General features: G+C 47.3%; 1 protein-coding gene across 4 annotated transcripts in view; it reads left to right on the plus strand.

The window, feature by feature from the left end:
- The window catches only part of TMC6 (transmembrane channel like 6), a 45,053-nt gene that overhangs the window by 12,681 nt on the left and 9,859 nt on the right, over positions 1-22,513 (plus strand). For all 4 annotated transcript variants that reach the window (XM_040331049.1, XM_040331051.1, XM_040331050.1 and 1 more), the window contains exons 4-13: positions 8,863-8,940; positions 9,861-10,007; positions 11,007-11,112; positions 12,327-12,411; positions 13,401-13,655; positions 16,415-16,608; positions 17,356-17,500; positions 18,165-18,317; positions 18,820-18,992; positions 20,877-20,958. In XM_040331049.1, the coding sequence (XP_040186983.1) occupies positions 8,863-8,940; positions 9,861-10,007; positions 11,007-11,112; positions 12,327-12,411; positions 13,401-13,655; positions 16,415-16,608; positions 17,356-17,500; positions 18,165-18,317; positions 18,820-18,992; positions 20,877-20,958 (1,418 nt within the window). The remainder of the gene's footprint in view (positions 1-8,862; positions 8,941-9,860; positions 10,008-11,006; positions 11,113-12,326; positions 12,412-13,400; positions 13,656-16,414; positions 16,609-17,355; positions 17,501-18,164; positions 18,318-18,819; positions 18,993-20,876; positions 20,959-22,513) is intronic.

A 22,513-nucleotide genomic window follows, 5' to 3' on the forward strand; every position in this document is an offset into this window, starting at 1 on the left:
GGAATAAAACGTATTACTTTTTAATGGAAGTAACTGGAATCTATACAGTGAGCACTTAATGGAAGTGCTAGGCAGACCATGTGACCAAATATTGGGAACAGTGGAAGTGGCTGAGCCCGGGTTGCCAAGGCTGCTCCTGATAAGAGAAATCTACAACAACCATATGCAATGCCAGGACCAGAACTCCACCTTTCATTAACCCTTCTCTGTCCTCCACTCCACATTGGTTCCATTCCCAGCAAAACGTGGCTCCTGCCTTGACACTCGAGCAACCTTTCTCAACCCTCAGTGGGAAGAATGTCCCTTACATTGGTGATCAGTGAGAAGAATGTCCCTTACATTGGTGATCAGTGAGAAGAATGTCCCTTACATTGGTGATCAGTGAGAAGAATGTTCCTTACATTGGTGATCAGTGAGAAGAATGTCCCTTACATTGGTGATCAGTAGGAAGAATGTCCCTTACATTGGTGATCAGTGAGAAGAATGTTCCTTACATTGGTGATCAGTGGGAAGAATGTTCCTTACATTGGTGATCAGTGGGAAGAAGGAGGAGGACACACCCAAGGAGCTCTCTGAGAGATCCAACCTTTTTTCAAGCCTGGGCCTTGCCTGCTAGCTTGGCCCAGGAATAATGCCTGATCCTGGGGGAGGCCCTGGGACGGATGCCCCTGATGATACGGGGCCTAGTGAGGAGGAGGAGGTGGTGCAGGATCTGACTGTGGGTCCAGGCCCTGGTGAGAATACGGATGTATTCAGACAAAAGGTAATTGATCGTTTTCGGGCGATCGGAAGAGCGGAGGAGAAACTTAAAAGTTTGAAAGCTGAACATAAAAACTTCAAAACTAAGTACTTCCAGGCCTGGAGTAAGAACCGTTCAGCCATGAAGCCTGAGCTACAAGAGATGGAGGAGAAAGTGAAGGTACAATCTTTACTATTGGAGAAGTTAAAAGATAAAAGTGGAGCTTTTTCAGAAAAATTTAAAAATGAGAGGAGATTTGCCAGCCAGACCTCTGTGGATCAGCGGCAGTCGCAAGTTACAGACAACCCGGGTCCATCTGCCTCTGCGCCTCTCCCCCCATGTCAGGCTGGGGAATCGCCAGCGGCAACCAGCCAGGGGGTTGAGGGTCAACATGGCACCTTACGTTTCATCCAGCAGATGGAGTCACCCCTAAGGGCAGACAGGTCTGCTGGTGAGGCATCAGAAGTCGCTGTGGAGTCGCAGAGGGGTCGCAGACCAGCACTGGTGGAGAAATCCCAGTGTACTGTGCAGCCGCTTTCCAACATGTCTGCCCCTCCAGCTGCAGTGAGTGGTGTCCCGGCTAAAGTGGACGGTGTCCCGGCTAAAGTGAGTGGTGTTTCTGCTGTGGAGAAATCCTCTGCAGACATGAAGGGAAAACCCCTGGCAGAGGTGTCACCAGCCCACCAGAGCAGTATGGATGGATCTACATCATGTGCCCTGCAAATGGATTCTGTTGTGACTGCTGGGATCTGTGGTTCTACAACCAAGATGGCTGCCAGCTCCAAAGAGCCAGTTTCAGCCTCACCTGGGCTGACTGATGCAGGTGGGGGAGGGGAGCAGCACAGTGCAGCAGGTGGAGTGGAAGCAGCGATGGAAGCCTCCTGCACTGGTTCTCCTGTTGCTGGATTACAACAACCTTCACCCTGCTCAGTTGACAATCCTGCCCTGATGGAGAAGAATCTGCCTGGAGGTGAAGTATGTGTGGATACCGCTGTGAATGTGGACACGGCAGGAATTATTAATGTGCCAGGAAATAATGACCATAATATTATTGATGAAGCAATGGATGTGGTGGGTGGTGGTGAAGGGGTTAACAATGACATTTTTCCTCCTGCTCAGCAGAGGAAAGACTCAGCTGTGCAATCATCTGCCAAACGCACAACTGGACCCTCTGCAGGGAGGTTTGTGAACAATGGCAGCTATGCAGCAGTTTTGGGGAATCGCACCAAGGAGGGTGGGGGGAATGGTGCAAATGTTGGTGGTCACAATTTGGGGAGGTTTAGTGGTGGGATGGTTGGTGGGTATAAAAGAAGAAATGTGGTCCAGTTGAAGTGGGAGGGGGAGGGGACCCCACCAGTAAGGGGGAGGGTGGCAGAGTTGATCCTGGAAATGGGGTTCAAAGTCGCTGACATTTTTGCTTTGATTTGTCCCGTTGGGAGTTGGGAATTTGATTTATCCTTTGTAAAGCCTGAGGGTCTGGATTTGTTTTGGGAACGTTTTAGGGGGCGCAGGGACCTTCCGCAGTGGAATGGTTGGATGCCAAAGGTGGTTTCCAGGCAGCCTCTAATAAAATCAGTGACGATCCTCGTGCGTAATGAATCCATCCCAGAGGCTGATTTGGTAGTATGGTTACGCCGATATGGTGAGGTCCTCGCTCCACTGCGGAAGGTCCTTGATCAGCATGGGATATGGACAGGGGCCTGGACAGTGTCACTAAAATTGGGGGTACAGGGAAATGTTGTTCAACATCTGCCCTGTTCAGCCTTTCTGGGGAGGGACAGGCTGACCATTTTTTACCAGGGTCAGCCTAAGGTGTGCAATAAATGTGGTGACAAGGGCCATTTTGCCTCCACCTGCACCCGCAAGAAATGCTCTTTGTGCCAGGAGCTCGGCCATTTGGCTAAAGACTGTACTGACATTCGGTGCAATTTGTGCCAAAAACTTGGTCACCCCTACAGTCAATGCCCGGAGGCATTACATAACCTGCCAGGGTTGGAGGCTGAGCTGCAGAGGCTGGATAAGGAGGATGAGGCCACTGAAACTCTTGTTGTCCCTCCTGTATCTGTGACACCTGTTTCTGTTCCCCCTAGTGATGTGGTCCCTGAGTCTGTCCCTCCTGTGTCTGTGACATCTGTTTCTGTTCCCCCTAGTGATGTGGTCCCTGAGTCTGTTCCTTCTGTGTCTGTGACATCTGTTTCTGTTCCCCCTAGAGATGTGGTCCCTAAATCTGTCCCTCCTGTGCCTAATCCATCTATTCGTAGATCCTCCAGACTGGCGGAGGCTGCTGGGGGGGCAGGTTTAGCGGATCTTCCCACTCAGCCTCCAGTCCCTGCCCCTCGGCAGCGCAAGCGTGGTCAGGGGAATGTGGGGGTGCTGGATGGGGGTGGGGCTGATGGAGGGGTGTCCATACCCCATGTCTCACATTCAGTTGATGGGGATTCGGATGAGGAGGGGTGGGAGACGATCAGGAGGAAGAAAAAAAAGAAGAGAAAGGCTAGAAAACCAGTCGTCTCTTCCTCAGAGTCGGATCCAAGAGGGGTTCCCCTTGGTAACACCTTTTCTGTGTTGTCGGGTGATGAGATGTCTTTGTCTTCCTCTTTATCATCTATGGATGAGGGGGAGTCACGTAGTTTGAAAAGAGCGGTTTCTGGTGATGAGAGTGTGGTGAAGGTCAAGAAACGACTACCCCAATCATCCTGATGGCAGTTCCCCCTCCGATAAAGGTGGCGACCATTAATGTCGCCAGCATTAAATCTGCAAGAGCTCGTGATATGGCCTTATTTTTGCTCAGCGAGTTTGATGCCGAGATTTTATTTTTGCAAGAGACCTGGCTCCATACTTTGGCCGATGTCCATCTGGCAAAAAGGGAGTGGAGATGCGGTCCCTCCTTTTGGTCTCTTGCGGCTGAGCCCTGCAGCGGAGTTGCGGTACTTTTTAAAACCGATATGGTAACGTGCCGGCGGGTAATTGAGGTAGAAATAGGTAGATGCATGGTGTTGGACGTTTCTGTTAGGGGGCATGACCTGCGCCTGATCAATATCTATGGGCCGCAGTCAAGGTGGGGCAGGAAATGCCTCCTCACAGAGATCAAGCCCTTCCTTTTTACGTCCCAGCAGGTTGTCTTTGGAGGTGACTTTAACACCATCATTAGGCCTGAAGACAGGAGAGGCTCCATAGACAGGCTGGGATACGATAGCGTTTTTCTTAGAGATATGGTGAGACAAGCAGGCCTGGTAGATGTGCATATTAAGCACTGCCCTGGCAGCACGGGATTCACATTTCAGAGAGGGAATAGTCAGAGTAGGATAGATAGGTTTTTTTTAAAGGAGAACTCTGCTTTCTCGGCTCCTGAGTTGAGGGCGGTGGAGTTCTCTGACCACTGTATGCTGTCTGTGACTCTGAATGCCTCGGACACTCCACCCAGGGGAAGGGGTACCTGGAAACTGAATTCGGCTCTCCTGGAAGATGTAGAGGTAAGACAATCCTTTGAGGATTTTTTTCAGGCACAGGTTTCTATTCTGGACTTTTGCAGCAGTAAGTCAGAGTGGTGGGAGCTTGTGAAACAAAGGGCAATTGGACTTTTCAAGGCCATAGGTAAGAAGAAGCAGCTTGGTATGTACATTGCCTACCAGCATTTGCGGAGGAAGCTTGATCGTCTTGTCTCGTATGGAGGAGATCCAGGGGAGATCTCTGAGGTGAAGTTTCTTCTTAGGAAGTGTCAATACGACCGGCGTGCCTCCTTGGTTCTGGAGAGGGATTATGGAAAATATCACTCGCCTGATCCTTACCAGAACTGTAAGCAAGGCATAGCAGTTAAGACGGTCATAGGCCTGAGGGATGGTACGGGTTCCCTGGTGAAGTCCAGATCAGGGATCCTGGAGATCTTCAGATCATATTACGCTGACCTTCTGGGGAGAAAGGACCTTTGTCGGGACAAGATGGAAAGCTTTCTGGATTCTACTCCAGGATTGGGAAATGGTACATTGCCTTTGATGGATTTGACAGAACCAATTTCAGCGGATGAGGTAGTTCATGCTATAGACAAGCTGGCTACCAAAAAATCGCCTGGGCCAGATGGGTTGACAGCTGAATTCTACAAGTGTTTTAAGTCCATTCTGGCTCCTTTTTTAGCAGAGGTTTATAACAGCTGTCTAGAAGAGGGTTCGCTCCCTCCCTCCATGAGGCAATCCGCTGTGATTCTTCTGTCAAAAGGTAAAGACCCCTCAATGATTGAGAACTGGCGCCCCATCAGTCTTCTCAATGTTGATAGAAAGATCTTGGCGAAGATTCTTTTTTGGCGCTTGTCGTCAGTGGCAGGCGATTTGTTGTCCAGTCATCAGCACTGCTCAGTCCCAAGGTAGAAGCACCTTTTCAGCGATTTTAGCTGTCCGGGAGGCTTTGGAACGATGCAGGGCTGCTGGATGGAGAAAGTACTTGCTGGCACTTGATCAGGCGAAGGCTTTTGATAGAGTCAATCACGAGTACCTGTATTTGCTACTTGGTAGATACGGCCTGCAGGGGAGGTTTATAGATTGGCTGAAGACATTATATAGAGGGGCTGAGAGCTTCCCACTGGTTAATGGTTGGGTTGGACGGCCTTTTGGGGTTGGCTCTGGTGTGCGCCAGGGATGTCCTCTGAGCCCCCTGCTATATGTATTCGCAATTGACCCCTTCATAAAAAGGCTAGAGTGTGGATCGTTGTGCGGGGTGCCTTTGGGCATTGCTGGTGTGCCGCCCTTGAAGGTCGTGGCCTACGCCGATGATGTGTCTGTTATTGTCTCTGGGACGGAGGAGGCGCAGGAGGTGGTCTCTATGATAGAGCAGTACACGGAGGCCTCTGGTTCTAAAGTCAACCATGAAAAGAGTGAAGTTTTCTGGATGGGTGAGGAGGGTGAAAGCTTCGAACTTCCGGATGCCTTCCCAGAGCCCCAGCAGGAAATTAAAGTGTTGGGCATCAAATTTGGTCCTGGTGACTATGGTCATCGAAATTGGGAAAGCAGGTTGGTGTGTGCCAATGCCAAAGTAGCAAGCTGGAAGAAATGGAGGCTTTCCTTGAGGGAGAGGGTTGACTTGATCAAAACGTACCTGGTCCCAATCTTTTTATATGTCAGCTTCGTCTGTATCTTGCCATCATCTCTCTATGCAAGGGTGTACAGCTGTTTTTTCCAACTGTTATGGGGAAATAGGCTGAACCTGATCAAACGCAATGTAACTTACCTGTCTAGGCGGGAGGGTGGCCTAGGAATGGTCAACCCAATAGTTTTCTTTTCTCTGCTCTTTTTAAAGTACAATCTTGGTAACATGCTAGCAGAGAACCCGCCAGGATGGGTGGGTATTTTTCAGTCTTGTTTTAGGCCTTTTCTGCGATGCTGGGAAGATGGCGGGCCAGTGAAAAGTCTGAGAGTCCAACATGGCAAGCTCCCGGCTTATGTTGCCCCGTGTCTGAAAATACTTCGGCAGTGGCAGGTGACAGCGGAGGATATCAAGTCCCTCCCCAGGAAGCTTCTGGAGAAGAGAATTTTGAGCTCGGCTTTCAGTGTGTCACTGGCCTTAAGGGATTGCCCAGGCTTTGTAATGAGGGAGGGATTGCGTTTAATCAATTTAGAAAGAATCCCTCTGAAGTTTAGGGATCAAGCTTGGCTCGCTTTCCATGGAAGGCTCTATGTGAGAGGGAACCTGAAGAATCGCTCTGTAGATGATCGGGATTGTCCTAGAGCGGAGTGTGTTGGTAAAGTGGAGTCTATGGACCACTTTTTGCTGCAGTGTCCCTTTAACATAGAGGTGTATAAAAGGGTGGGGAGGGCTCTAGGCATTCCCTTTTTCTATCGCATGAGTTATGCGGAGTGGGTGTACGGGGCATTCCCGACTTGCTGGGATTTTGATTTCAATACACTTTTTCTAGTTAGTATAGTTGTCCGTTACTTCACATGGAATGCACGGTGCCAGATTACCCTGCGGAAGAAAGTCCTCTCTGTCGAGGTGGTGGTGCACGATATTCTGGGTGAGGTTGGGAAAATTCGGGGTCTTGAGAAGGGCAGGGAACCTCGGGCGGTCTGGAAGAGGGCGTGGAGGAATATCAGACCTGCCTTTGGTGAGCTGCCCGTCTCTGAGTGAGGAGTTCTTTTCCTTTTCTGTCTCTTTCACTCCCTTAGCTTTTGTTGGTTAGTATCTTTTTGAAGAAGGGCTGCATGCATAATGGGTGCGGGTTTGTTTCTTGACCTTGTAGGTTTGTCTGGTGTAGTGGTGTGAGTTGTAGTAGGATTTATTTCACCAGTGGTTGCATGATTTTTGCTTTGCTGTAAAGACTTTTGTTTGGGAGCAGATTTGCTATATTTATTTTCATTTATGTAAATATGTGTATATTTATGTATTTTTTATATATAGTGTTTTTATGCTTTTTGTTTGCAAGACTTTTAATAAACAAAATTGGGAAGAATGTTCCTTACATTGGTGATCAGTGGGAAGAATGTTCCTTACATTGGTGATCAGTGGGAAGAATGTCCCTTACATTGGTGATCAGTGAGAAGAATGTTCCTTACATTGGTGATCAGTGGGAAGAATGTTCCTTACATTGGTGATCAGTGGGAAGAATGTTCCTTACATTGGTGATCAGTGGGAAGAATGTCCCTTACATTGGTGATCAGTGAGAAGAATGTTCCTTACATTGGTGATCAGTGAGAAGAATGTCCCTTACATTGGTGATCAGTGGGAAGAATGTTCCTTACATTGGTGATCAGTGGGAAGAATGTTCCTTACATTGGTGATCAGTGAGAAGAATGTCCCTTACATTGGTGATCAGTGGGAAGAATGTCCCTTACATTGGTGATCAGTGGGAAGAATGTCCCTTACATTGGTGATCAGTGAGAAGAATGTTCCTTACATTGGTGATCAGTGGGAAGAATGTCCCTTACATTGGTGATCAGTGGGAAGAATGTCCCTTACATTGGTGATCAGTGGGAAGAATGTCTCTTACATTGGTGATCAGTGAGAAGAATGTCCCTTACATTGGTGATCATTGGGAAGAATGTTCCTTACATTGGTGATCAGTGAGAAGAATGTCCCTTACATTGGTGATCAGTGAGAAGAATGTCCCTTACATTGGTGATCAGTGAGAAGAATGTCCCTTACATTGGTGATCAGTGAGAAGAATGTTCCTTACATTGGTGATCAGTGGGAAGAATGTCCCTTACATTGGTGATCAGTGGGAAGAATGTCCCTTACATTGGTGATCAGTGGGAAGAATGTCTCTTACATTGGTGATCAGTGAGAAGAATGTCCCTTACATTGGTGATCAGTGGGAAGAATGTTCCTTACATTGGTGATCAGTGAGAAGAATGTCCCTTACATTGGTGATCAGTGAGAAGAATGTCCCTTACATTGGTGATCAGTGAGAAGAATGTCCCTTACATTGGTGATCAGTGAGAAGAATGTTCCTTACATTGGTGATCAGTGAGAAGAATGTTCCTTACATTGGTGATCAGTGAGAAGAACAAATTGTAAAATATGATAAAAAAATAAACAACAAAAATGAAAAACTGCTGACATCAGTGGTAAAAGTACCAGGGCCGCAAAGGTTTGACCTGCGACTGGACTCTGGTGTTCCGCCACTGGTGACCTCAAGACTGCAGGAAAGGTAGATTGCTGTGAGCCCATAATATAGGGTCCCACAATGGTAGTAAAGGGCCCCAGGATCAGTGGGAAGGGCCCGGTCGGGGGTCATGGGGGCCCTTCATGGTTTCCTGCATCGGGCCCTGAAGGTTCTAGTTATGCCCCAGGGTGTGTCCCTTCCCTCCAATCAGCTCTCACTTAGCTATGCAGAGTGTAGTTTTCAGCTCTCAGCCCCCTGTTTTCTGAAATCTCATACAAGCTGTATAAATTCTGGACTTTGGATGTAGAGGAGAGAAGAGAAGACTGAAAATAAACAGGTACAACTTATGTAGGAGGATTTGTGTCACCTCTGTGTATCACCTGAGGGTAGTCTCTTCACTGGGTATATGGAAGGGTTTACAACCACCCTTTAATAGTCCAATGACAGAAATGTCATGTGATCTAATTTTTGCGGTTAGCAGTTTGTATGATGCGTGTTTAGGAGTTTGTGTTTCACTCTTCTTTCCTCCTGACAGGCCGCGGATCTCAGAGACGCGATAAGCATTACTTGGCCACCATGAGAATCCTCGCCGACATGCCAAGTCGAACAATTGGTAGGTACAATGAATCCTAAAAAAATCCATTTTTTTGCCTGTTCCCTGATGTGACAATCGGGGACACTTTAGTATATTACATGTACGTTTCCTTAATATTAATATTTTTTACTTTTTGCTATAATAAATATCCCCCAAAAATATATAAAAAAACATTTTTTTCCTCAGTTTAGGCCGATACGTATTCTTCTACATATTTTTCGTAAAAAAAATCTCAATAAGCGTTTATTGATTGGTTTGCGCAAAAGTTATAGCGTTTACAAAATAGGGGGTATTTTTATGGCATTTTTATTAACATTTTTTTTTTACTAGTAATGGCGGCGATCAGCGATTTTTTTCGGTACTGCGACATTATGGCGGACACTTCAGACACTTTTGACACATTTTTGGGACCATTGGCATTTTTATAGCGATCAGTGCTATAAAAATGCTTTGGATTGCTATAAAAATGCCACTGGCAGTGAAGGGGTTAACACTAGGGGGCGGGGAAGGGGTTAAGTATGTCCCTGGGTGTGTTCTTACTGTGGGGGGGGGGTGGCCTCACTAGGGGAAATCACTGATCTTCTGTCCATACATTGTATGAACAGAGGATTAGCATCCCCCCCCCCCCTGACGGGACCGGGAGCGCGCCCCTAGTTGCCTGCGAGAGAGACGACGTAGAGCTACGGGCTTTTGCGCAGGAGAGCCAACCTGCCGCCGTAGAATGACGGCGGCAGGTCGGCAAGTAGTTAATGCCCCTTTAAGACCCTTTAAGACCCTTCTACTCGTGGTTGAGTTCTCGCACCTATTTTCTGAGAAAAGAAGCTCTGGGTTGCTGCAATTTGAATCTAAGAACTGCGTACTAAGATGGTTTTGAAGGTCCTCCAGGGTTCTCTGCTCACCGTTTCTTTTTCTTTCTTCATCCCTACGTAACACCAAAGGACGTTGTAAGGGAACCATGCTGTCTGAGTATTATAATCGCACAGTGAGGAGGAGGCAATCAAAGAAGCGGCCGTCTTTGTACACCATGGATCGCAGTGCCAGACCCAGTGTGCGCCAAAGAGACGAGGTGTTGGGTGGAGAAGAAGGTAAGAATTCACCTAAAAAACTTTACTGCTTAAAGGTGAACTTTGAGAGAAGCAGATATGGCCTGAATCCTTTCATCATGTGCATTCTTCTTGGATCTCGGTGATCTTTGTGTATTTCTTCCAGATCTGTGCAGTAATCCAGCGTGAGGCTTCCAGTAATAAAGACCGCTCACTGCTGATCTCTGTCAGGACCTGGATCACCTGCTGGTGGCGCTGTGATTCCCTGAGGGTCGTGGATCCAGTGTCCACCAGCAGGTGTCTCGGCAGAATCAGTCTCCACCTGGTGCTGGCTGCTGGGAGGGTATTTAGTTCCTCCTCTACTAGTGCCTCTCACTTCAGTATTTTACCTGCCAGCCAGATGCATGCTTGCTGTTAAGTCCTGAGTCTGATTCCTGCTCCCGTCTTGCGCCTATCTCCTGATCTTGTTTTTTTACCTACATCCTGTGTATCCTGTTACTTACAAAGGACCCCATCCTCACCCCCCCCCCCCCAGTCCCGCTGACCTGGATCACGGCAATCTCCCGTTCTGATCCCCTGTATTTATGCATCAGGAGTTTGGGGCTTAGACATCCCCCGCAGCTGAATTTTCAAAACCTACCCCCCTCAGGAGGGACATTTCGGAGCATTCTAATTGGTGTGACGGCGCCGACCAATCAGAAGCCACGTAGCTCGTCCTGTCAGCTGGGAAGAAGAGGCGTGGATGCCAAGGGGATTTCTAAGCCTCGGACTCCTGACGCGGACATACCGGGGCTCAGAACGGGAGATTCCCGCGGGACTGGGGGGGATGAGGGAGGTCCTGTGTAAGTTCACCTTACAGATTTTTCTATAAAGGTGAACTTACCCTTTAATTGCTACACTACTGTGTGAATCTGCTTTCTTGTGTCACATGATTCACTGATGTGCAACCTCCCACTCCAACTTCAGGGCTAGATTCCAATGGGAAGAGAAGGAAGCAAAATTGCAGTTAATTTTATGTTTGTATTGTGTGTTGCTCTATAGAACATCAAAGGCTGCTGGTCCTGGAGCTGCAGAAGACATCGGGAACCCAGAGAACTCGCCTGTTGAAGAGTTTCCCATTGAGTCTTCAGGTGAAAAGGGAGTTGAGGTACGTAGTACTCTATCCTAATCTCCTTACCTGAGATATCCATGTCGAAGGTGTTTAGTGACTCCCCCCCCCCCCACTGTTCACAATGACGGTGCTCAATCTAGCATGTGCGCACTGCTGCCTAGGGGCCACTGGTGTTCCTACTCTCTTCTCTTTGCAACAGACAACCAAGTCTCAGCATCCGCAGGCAGCCGCCGGTCTGTTCGCACATAGTGTCAGAGGCGCAGTGGCTGCGGAGGACTGTGTCTGTGTCCCGAATCCCGAATGAATGGAAGCAAGCAAACATTCATTGATGGGCGCTGATGAGGCTGCATTGATGCCTCCACCTATCTAGAAGGGTAGATCTCTCATCTTGGGAATGAATGGCTGGGCCATAGGTGGACCCAGCCAGGACTTCATATGTAGTGATGTTGCCCGTTAAATGTTCCTCCCAACCTCCCTTGAGTTGTAGCCACCTACCAAGCTACTTGCCTTCAGCCCCTGTCAAGTTCACTGTGAGGTCCTGCCTGGCACTGCCTTTGCTGCGATAGGGCGTGCCTATTCATTCCTATGGCTGGTCTGTACTCATGGTGGCCTCCAGCCATCTAGAGGGGTAGATCTCCTGCCTTAGGAATGAATGGCCAGGCCATAGGTGGACTCAGGCAATTCATGTGTAGTGATGTTGTCCTTAAATATTCCTCCCAACCGCCTTTGAGTTGCAGCTGCCTACCAAGCTACTTACCTTCAGCCCCTCTTTCAAATTTATTGTGGGGTCCTCCCTGGCACTGCCCTTGCTGCGATAGGCGTGTGCCCAATCATTCCTATGGCTGGTCTGTACTCATAGTGGCCTTCAGCCATGTAGAAGGGTACATCTCCTGCCTTAGGAATGAATGGCTGGGCCATAGGTAGACTTCTTTCAGGCAGGGCCACACACTGAAAAACTTTGGAGAGGGGCTGAATGTAATTTTTTTTGGGAGGTAGCGACTGTTCCCTGGTGTGTTGGGGAGAACGTTGGGGATTACGTTGCTAAATTGGGTTGTCTTAGAAGACTTTTCTGCTTTGCCTGTAGAGTAGACCCAATCTCCCACAAATGTTCCGGTTTTGGAGTCTTCCAGTCATCAGGTCCTCTTCTATGAAGTCATAGCATTGTGTGTGTGTGACTGCTTGTTCCTAATTGGTGCAAAACATTTTAAATAATCCAGAATCTGTTTATTGTGGTTTTGGTTCCATTTCAGGTACTTGACATTGGAACCCAGTTCAGCTTGGAAGGGAAGCAATGACAACCCTTGCTGCAGCAGCATCGCAGACAGTATTAACATGGTGAGATCGCAGTATGACCTCATGTGGTGTGAATAAATCTCACAGCAAAAAACAATTGGATGCAGAGCTCCTGACTGGCTGCTGTTAGGGGAGGAGCATGGTGATGGTGGTAACCAGCTGTGGTGGGATTGGTGGATCTGCTGACAAGTTGATGAAAGTAGAACTATAGGCAACACTTTTTTTCATTTTGGATAGAGTAAGGGAGGGTTAGAGCCCCTGTCAGTTTATTTTTTTTTACCACCCCTGTCCCATTGCAGAGATTTCCCTTCACTTCCTGCCCCATAGCCAAACAGGAAGTGAGAGGAAATCTATGCAAATTAAGGGAATCCATTGCCCCCCCCCCAGGCCCCCAGAACTAGTGTCCCCACTCAAAAATTTCAGGGCGGGTCTTAAACAGCAAGGAGTGTGGCCTTGACAGGAAGCCGTGGGTCATATTTAAATTATGGGGTGCACGAGTTTAGGCAGGCCTAGGGCACAACAATACCTAAATACACTACTGACATAACCGCCCTACTGGGGGTCTCTGGCTGATGTGTTTTTAGTCTGCATCACTGTCCAGAAAATCCTTTTTTGCTTTGGTTTCAACCAACTGATTTTTACTGTCATTGATGTGGTACCTGATTTCTCCCGAAGAAGACATCACAGGTGAAACATGTTGACACCGACTACACCAGAAACAAAAAAATTTGCAGCAAAATTAACTATTGGAAACTGTAACAATGAAAAAAATTCATGATGCAAGCAAGTTTTATTGGTTTTAATACATATTATGTATGCTTTTAATAAGATGTAATAAAGTATACATAATTTTTTTCTTGACTAGCACCCAAAAAATCTCCTTGAGAAAACGCCTTTCTCCTGTTTGGATATTATTTTGGGATGTGGTGCTTTGATCTTTTTCTTGACCCAATAAATACTTACTCATAATAACAGTGGTAGTTACCCCTTTTTTCTGCATTTCTTGATTCTGACATGTCTCTCCTCCCCAGGCAATGCACAGTTGTTGGCTGTCCTTCCTGTCTATGCTCTTTGCCCTGCGGCCCTGGCACGTGGCTCTCAAGCAGATTGGAGGGCGGTTTGGCTCCAGCGTCCTCTCCTATTTCCTGTTTCTGAAGACTCTTCTGGGGTTTAATACCTTCATGAGCCTCCTGTGCCTCCTGTTTATTGTCACCCCTCAGGCTGTACATCCTCATGATTCTTCGAACCCTCGTTCTTTCACCAGCCTGGAGTTTCTCACAGGGGCGGTAAGTGAAAAGACCTAGATACATTTTAGTGATGGGCATCAAAAGTGTTTGACACAGACGAGAAAACAGATGACAGAAGAAGCAAATGCTTTTTAACTAGCTTTCTTATGTACCTGGGCAGAGGTGATAATGGTGAGAGGTTTTCCCCTTTTCACCTTTGATCCAAATATCCCTGGAACGGTAACAGGAAATGAAAAGGTGCAGAATGGCACAGATCCCGAGAGGGCGGTCCACAGGTAATCGCTTCTGATAGATGACTTGGAAGAAAACTGCTTATGCAGAAGAGATCTGCAACTGGGAAGACCGATATAGGGCAGGGTGGAAGGCAGAATTGTGGTGAGGAGACAAGCCGAGGACAGAATTGAACAGAGATCAGCCATAGTCCGGAACAAGGTCAAAACGGGAATCGGCAGAGATCAGCCATAGTCAGTAGCTAGCAGATGTCAATCCAGGAATCGGCAGAGAGCAGCCGTAGTCAGGAACTAGCAGAGGTCAACCCAGAAATTGTCAGAGAGCAGCCGTAGTCAGGAACTAGCCAAGGTCAATTCAGAAATAAACAGAGGCAAGCAGTGGTCTGGAACTAGCCTAGGTCAAACCGGGAATCGGCAGAGACTGGCCATAGTAAGTAACTAGCTACAGGCAAACTGGGAATCAGCATAGGCCCGGTGTAGTCAGGAACTAGCCAAGGTGAAAACAGGATTCAATAGTGACCAGCCATAGTCGGGAACTTGCCAAGGTGAAAACAGGATTCAATAGAGACCAGCCATAGTCAGGAACTAGCCAAGGTGAAAACAGGATTCGATAGAGACTAGCCAAGGTCAAACAGGGAAGCAGCAGAGGCAAGTCGTAGTCAGGAACTAGCTGAGGTCAAAAGCAGACAGAGAGCAGAGATGAGTCCAGGGGCAGGCCAGGTCAGTAACAGGATAGCAAATCTCCAGAACAGGTTCTGGGTTAAGGTCACAGGGTAACAGCTGAAGACCATCCAGAATCTTCTGGACTCATGTCTGTTCCTTAGATAGGCCATCTGGTGGTAAGATTGGAAATAATCATGTGCTGTGTGGCTACATAATAGTCTTGTGTATTGGTGCTCCAGTGTAAATTAGAGTGCTTGCGCAAATGTGCACGCACACATATATGTATGTATTGATGGATTTGTACATCCTCTTCTGATGCCATCCTGACATATTCTGTTCATTGATTAGATAGGAGACGAGCAGAGACCAGGAACCAACAGAGGCCAGCCGTAGTCAGGAACTAGCCAGGGTGAAACTGGGAATCAGCAGAGAGCAGCCGTAGTCAGGGACTAGCCAAGGTCAATCTGGGAATCGACAGAGGCCAGCTGTAGTCAGGAACTATCTGAGGTCAAACCAGGAATCCACAGAAGCCAGCAGTGTTCTGGGAGTATCTGAGGTCAAACCAGGAGTCAACAGAGACCTTCCATAGTTAATGGTCAAATTGGGAATCAACAGAGGCCAGCCGAAGTCAGGCACTATCTGAGGTCAAACAGTCAATCAACAGAGAGCAGCAGTAGTTGGGAGCTAGCCATGGTCAAACCAGGAATCAACAGACACAAGGAACTAGCCGAGGAGAGCCATTGTCGGGAAATGGCCATGGTCAAACGAGAGTCAACTAAGGCCAACCATAGTCAGAAACTAGCCAAGGTCAATCTGAGATTTAACAGAGGCAAGCAGTAGTTGGGAACTAGCCAAGGTCAAATCAAGAATCAACAGAGACAAGCTGTAGTCAGAAACTAGCCAAGGCCAGCCATTGTCAGGAACTAGCCAAGGCCAGCCATTGTCAGGAACTAGCCAAGGTCAAACAAGGCCAGCTGTAATCATGAACTAGCCGAGGTCAAAAGCAGACAAGAGAGCAGACCAGGGCAGGCCAGGTCAGTAACAGCAAAGCAGAAATGTAGGAACAGGTTCAGGTCACAGGGTAATAACAGCTGAAGACCATCCAGAAACTTCTGGACTCGGCTCTGTTATTTAAATAGGCCATCTGGTGGCAAGATTGGAATTAAGCATGTGCTGTGAGCCTGTGTATTAGCCTTTTGTATTATTTTTGGGGATCAACAGAGGCCAGCCATAGTCAAAACTAGCCAAGGTCAAACCAGGAGTCAACAGATACCAGCCATAATTTAGTAACTAGTCGAGATCAATTTGGGAATCAACAGAGACAAGCTGAAATCGGGAACTAGCTGAGACCACCCATTGTCGGGGACTAGCCAAGGTCAAACAAGGAGTCAAATGAGGCCAGTCGTAGTCATGAACTAGTTGAGGTCAAACCAGGAGTCAACAGATACCAGCCATAGTTGGTAACTAGTCAGGGTCAAATCCGGAATCAACAGAGACATGCTGTAGTCAGGAACTAGCTGAGGTCAAAAGCAGACGGGGCATGCCAGGTCAGTAACAGGAAAGCAGAAACAGGTTCAGGTCACAGGGTAACAGCTGAACACCATCCAGAAACTTCTGGACTCTGGTCTGTTCCTTAAATAGGCCATCTGGCGGCAAAATTGGAATATAGCATGTGCTGTGAGCCTGTGTATTGGTCTTGTGTATTATTGGGAGGCCAGCCATAGTCAGGAACTAGCTGAGGTCAAACCAGGAGTCAACAGATACCAGCCATAGTTAGTAACTAGTCAAGGCCAAATTGGGAATTGACAGAGAACAGCCGTAGTCAGGAACTAGCTTGGGTGAAAAGCAGGAAGGAACTTTTTTTAAAAATTTTTTCAAGCAATAAAAAAAGTGTCTTATGTTTAGGGTTACTTGTCCGACACGGTGATGTATTATGGTTATTATAGCAACGTTACCCTGAACGAAGGCTGTCCTACTGGGTACAATGCATCCACGTGTCAAAGCGTCAAGCCTGCCTGGCTTCCATATCACATGCCTTTGGCGTTTCTCTTCACTATCGGACTCGTCTTCCTCAGCACCTGCATCATTTTGGTGTACAGGTAAGAAACTTTGTACTTTATACTCGTTTTGCTGATAGTTCACGTTGCCCTTGTGTTGAGTGTTGGTGTCACATGGTAGAGTGAGAGTGCCAACAGATCTGCGCCCCTTCGGTCCGTGGGAGGAATAGTGCCCCATCATTGGTGTCAGTAGGAGTAGTGCCCCATCATTGGTGTCAGTGGGAGGAATAGTGCCCCATCCTTGGTGTTAGTGGAAGGAATAGTGCTCCATCGCTGGTGGCAGTGGAAGAAATGGTGCCCCATGATTAGGAGGAATAGTGCCCCGTTGTTGGTGTCGGTGGCAGAAATATTGCCCTATGATTGGTGTCAGTGAGAGGAATAGAGCCCCATCATTGGTGTCTGTAGCAGGGATACTGCTCCACCATTGGCGTCAGTGGGAGGAATGGTGCCCCAAGGGCCGGATAACCACAAACATAGGGCCGCATCCAGCCTCTGGGCCATAGTTTGGAGACTCCTGGTATGGGGCATAAACAAGGATTACAGGAGACAACTGATGCTGTAAACTATCCCAGTTGTAATGGCCGCCAATGTTGTACCCACTAGAGGGATATTCCAAGATGGTAACCGCTACGATCCAGGTCGGGATTGTTACCATCTTGAAAGATCTCTCTAGTGGGGATTGGTTCTTGTTCATTCATTGGACTAGCGCCACTATCTGGTTGGGATGTATTATTGAACTCATTACCAGATGCCACCGATACCCATTCATTCTCATTTGTCACCTTCCAGGATGTCTTGTTCATTCGGGGAGAGTTTCCGAGTCGGCTTCTTCTCCGGAGCTCTGGCTCTGAAAGTCTTTGGTTCCTGGGACTTCAAAGTGAATCGGATCCGATGTGTTCAGCGGCAGAAGAACAGCATTCACATGCAGCTGAAGGTGAGGCCAAATCATCAGCAGTCCGTACATTATGGCAGCTAAAATTGTATTTTTAAGCCAAAAATTGCAGCCTACCGATCATTAGATGTGGTGGCTGCTTTCGTTTTATTTTTTTACGCTTTTTCCTCAGCATTGTCAGTCTGGGGAGAGAGGAGTGTTACATTTTCTATCGGGGCTTTCACACTGGAGCGGTGCGTTAGCAGGACAGTAAAAAAAGTCCTGCTAGCAGCATCTTTGGAGCGGTGTGCCCTCCTGCCCATTGAAATTAATGGGCAGTGCGGCTATACTGCCGGCATAGTGCTGCTGCAGCAGCGCTTTGCGGTGGTTTTAAACTCATTCTCGGCTGCCAGCGGGGGTAAAAGCCCCCCGATGGCGCCATGAAATTGACGGTAAAATCGCCGCCCCCACCCCACCCTAGTGTGAAAGGGGCCTTAAGGTTGTAGTTCTGAATTAGAACATGGCGTAGACTCCATAGGTCCTGGCAGGCACAGGGGACACCCAACTACCTGAAATTGGGCAGCTGGGCCGGATTACATAACTTGATTTGGACCCAGTGATGTCATCACTAGATCTCTGTGCCTGTTGGCCGATCATGACCAATGGGAGAGACCATCCTTAGACTGTTGTATCTCTCAATGTGAATTATGTGCTCTGTCCGTTCCAGGAGCTGCTGAGTGAGCTGCAGACCAGGCGCCGTCCCGATCTCCGGAAGAAGATGCAAACCGTGTGTATCCATGTCTTCTCCTGGATGCTGTGTATAGTCAGCTGGCTGGGCTCCGCTGTGGCCGTTTACGTCCTTTCAGAATATCTGCACAAGGTACGTTCCTGGGGGTGGCCTTCAAGCTTTTAAAAACGTTTTTTTCTCTTATGTTGATTGAAGGACACAGCTCTTCCTTATCCTTGACCATATCGCTATAGTTCCACCTTCAAGAGTAGGACACTCGGTGGGGAAAAAAAAAATCAACTCTGCCTATGGGCAGTCTTGGCTGGTAGTCGACCCCCCTCTTCTCTACAGGCAGCTCTGTTTTACAAAATTGATGTTTGGGCATCTTTGGATGCGTTTTTTCGGCCAAAAGGCTTTGCAGGGGGCGGTTTGCGTTTTCTTATGCCTTTTCTGGGGGGATTATCACGTGTTGTTCTGCACACAGTGCCCACCCCTCAAATGTTTTTTTCCCCTTGTACTGCTTTGTGTAGAATTGAGTTGCCCACAGCAGCTGGGGGATTGCCTATCCGTTGGGACTGTTCATAGGCCGTACTGTGTCCTTCTCTTGAAGGTGGCGCTAAATCACTTTAACATTCTGCCGCTGTGATTTGTACAGGTTCATCGGATGAGGATGAAAAGATTGACAGACCTGGAGTTGGAATCTATGCTGCTCTTACTGCCATTGGCTGTATCTTTGTGTAACCTTATTCTGCCATACATGTATCACGCCCTGCGGCTCTGGGAGCGTCTGGACTCTCCTATACTAGAAGTTTACATTGCCATCTGCAGGTAAGATCCTTTGGAGACATAGAACAGGAATACTTGGGCAGTGTGTAATGTGATAGGTGTTTTTCAGCAACCAATGATAAAGCTCAAGAGGAGGTGGTGCCATTATCGACTCTCAAAAAAAAAAAGTCTATTTGCATAACTCAGGCTGCCTAGAACTCGGGATCTGATGATCATTTTGACATGCAGTTTTCACCAACAAACCATCTTCGCTTATGCATTGTCTCATCATTAGCTCAGTCTGGATTGTCTATAAAGCATATCTAAACCCAAACATACGATAAGCCATTAGACCACCCACGATAACCCATTGAGGCATGGACTCTGATGGTATGGTGTGGTATCTTTCACCAAGCTTTCTGCAGTAGATCCTTTAAGTCCCATAAGTTGTGAGGTGGAGCCTCCATGGATCGGACTTGTCTTTCCAGAACATCCCACAGATGCTCAATTGGATTGAGATCCCAAACCCCATTGTTGTGTTCCTCAAACCATTCTTGAATTCATCAGACCAGGCCACCTTCTTCCATTGCTTTGTGGTCCAGTTCTGATGCTCATGTGCCCATTGTAGGCACTTTTGGCTGTAGACACGGATCAACATATGCAGCCCTATACACAACAAACTGCAATGCTCGGTGTGTTCTGAACACCTTTCTATCCGAACCAGCATTACCCTATTCCAAACTTTGAGCTCCAGTAGCCCTTATTTTGGATCGGACTACACAGGCCAGCCTTCCCTCCCCACCTCCATCAATGAGCTTTCCCTCCCCACCTCCATCAATGAGCTTTCCCTCCCCACCTCCACCAATGAGCTTTCCCTCCCCACCTCCACCAATGAGCTTTCCCTTGCCACCTCCATCAATGAGCTTTCCCTCACCACCTCCATCAATGAGCTTTCCCTCCTCACCTCCATCAATGAGCTTTCCCTCCTCACCTCCATCAATGAGCTTTCCCTCCTCACCTCCATCAATGAGCTTTCCCTCCTCACCTCCATCAATGAGCTTTCCCTCCCCACCTCCATCAATGAGCTTTCCCTCCTCACCCCCACCTCCATCAATGAGCTTTCCCTCCTCACCCCCACCTCCATCAATGAGCCTTTTCCTCCTCACCCCCACCTCCATCAATGAGCCTTTTCTCCACACCTCCATCAATGAGCCTTTTCTCCACACCTCCATCAATGAGCCTTTTCCCCACACCTCCATCAATGAGCCTTTTCTTCACACCTCCATCAATGAGCCTTTTCTCCACACCTCTATCAATGAGCTTTCCCTCCTCACCCCCACCTCCATCAATGAGCCTTCCCTCCCCACCTCCATCAATGAGCCTTGGCCACCCATGACCCTGTCACCGGTTAGCCAGTTTTCCTTCCTAGGACCACTTTTGGTCAATCCTGCAAAAAGGGGGAGATGGTCCTAATCGTATTCTCACTCTATACACCATGACTATCCATTGTCTAAACACAGGCCCGAAACCCATGAGTTAAAGAACCTTATGCATGTTGAAGAGCTGCAGTTTTGGAGTTGCTCTGACCCCCTCCTCTAGCTATTATTAGCTATTACTAGTCAGTCCTTGTCAAAGCCCTTCAGATTCTTACACTTTCCCATTTTTTTTCTGCTTTCAACACGTCAACTTCAGGGACAACGTGTTTACTTCCTGCCTTATATATCCCACCCACTTTTAGGTGCCATTGTAAGGAGATAATCAATGTTATTTACTTTACGTGTCAGTGGTCATAATGTTGTGGCTGATTGTTGTATATCTACCCCTTGATGACTTTCTAGGTATCTATAGGTAAAAATATCACTTTCAGATGGAGTAACCTCTTTAATATTAGGCGTCAGTTATTTTTTGTTGGTGATCTTTTTGACTCTTTGACTTTTTTTTTACTAGAAACCTTCTGCTGAAGATTGTTATCCTTGGTGTTCTGTGTTACCATTGGTTAAAAAGGAAGGCCAACTATGAGGATTATAAGGTATGCCAATGAATACATTCACTTTCCACATGGTGCAAATATCACCATGGCGTTGGTTGCTGGAAAGTTGGCGGCGGGCACTGTAGTATTAAGAAGCGCCTGAATAAAAAGGAGGAGCTACAGATAATTGATGATTGGTTGGAGGGAACAGAAAGAAGGTGACCATTATGGCAACTGCATCGATTACTCACAGATTTATTACATTAGATCAGCCTTTACCCCAGAGGAACCCCTAAAATAATTTTAAGGTCTTGGGGGAACCCTTACATTGGTGAATTGATCAGTGAGAAGAATGTTCCTTACATTGGTGATCAGTGGGAAGAATGTCCCTTACATTGGTGATCAGTGAGAAGAATGTTCCTTACATTGGTGGTCAGTGGGAATAATGTCCCTTACATTGGTGATCAGTGAGAAGAATGTTCCTTACATTGGTGATCAGTGGGAAGAATGTCCCTTACATTGGTGATCAGTGGGAAGAATGTCCCTTACATTGGTGATCAGTGGGAAGAATGTCCCTTACATTGGTGATCAGTGAGAAGAATGTTCCTTACATTGGTGATCAGTGAGAAGAATGTCCCTTACATTGGTGATCAGTGGGAAGAATGTCCCTTACATTGGTGATCAGTGAGAAGAATGTCCCTTACATTGGTGATCAGTGAGAAGAATGTTCCTTACATTGGTGATCAGTGAGAAGAATGTCCCTTACATTGGTGATCAGTGAGAAGAATGTCCCTTACATTGGTGATCAGTGGGAAGAATGTTCCTTACATTGGTGATCAGTGAGAAGAATGTCCCTTACATTGGTGATCAGTGGGAAGAATGTCCCTTACATTGGTGATCAGTGGGAAGAATGTCCCTTACATTGGTCATCAGTGAGAAGAATGTCCCTTACATTGGTCATCAGTGGGAAGAATGTTCCTTACATTGGTGATCAGTGAGAAGAATGTTCCTTACATTGGTGATCAGTGAGAAGAATGTTCCTTACATTGGTGATCAGTGAGAAGAATGTTCCTTACATTGGTGATCAGTGAGAAGAATGTTCCTTACATTGGTGATCAGTGGGAAGAATGTCCCTTACATTGGTGATCAGTGGGAAGAATGTCCCTTACATTGGTGATCAGTGGGAAGAATGTCCCTTACATTGGTGATCAGTGGAAGGAATGCTTCTTCCATTGGTGGTCAGTGGGAAGAATACAACCCTTACAGTGGTGGTCAGAATGTTGTTGACTCTGCCAGGTGGCATTGGTAATGGAACTGTGCAGGTGCCATCAAATGAGAAGCCAGTCAGCCGCAAACCCCTAGCAACCGATGGTGGAACCTTAGGGTTTCCTCGGGACCCTGATTGAGGCCACTGAAAGTTCTACCTTCCCACTCGACAGGCCAAATGCTGGAAAACTTGGGACTTGGCCAGTGATGTTGTTTCAGTTTTTTATTGCCTGGGATATAATATATATATATATATATAATATATATATATATATATATATTAGTATTAAATTGATGTGATCTGCCATCCCTTCTCTCCCCATGTCAGTACTAATAGATGAAAAGTGTA

Source organism: Rana temporaria, chromosome 12, assembly GCF_905171775.1.
Source record: "Rana temporaria chromosome 12, aRanTem1.1, whole genome shotgun sequence".
In the NCBI taxonomy this organism is placed as follows: domain Eukaryota; kingdom Metazoa; phylum Chordata; class Amphibia; order Anura; family Ranidae; genus Rana; species Rana temporaria.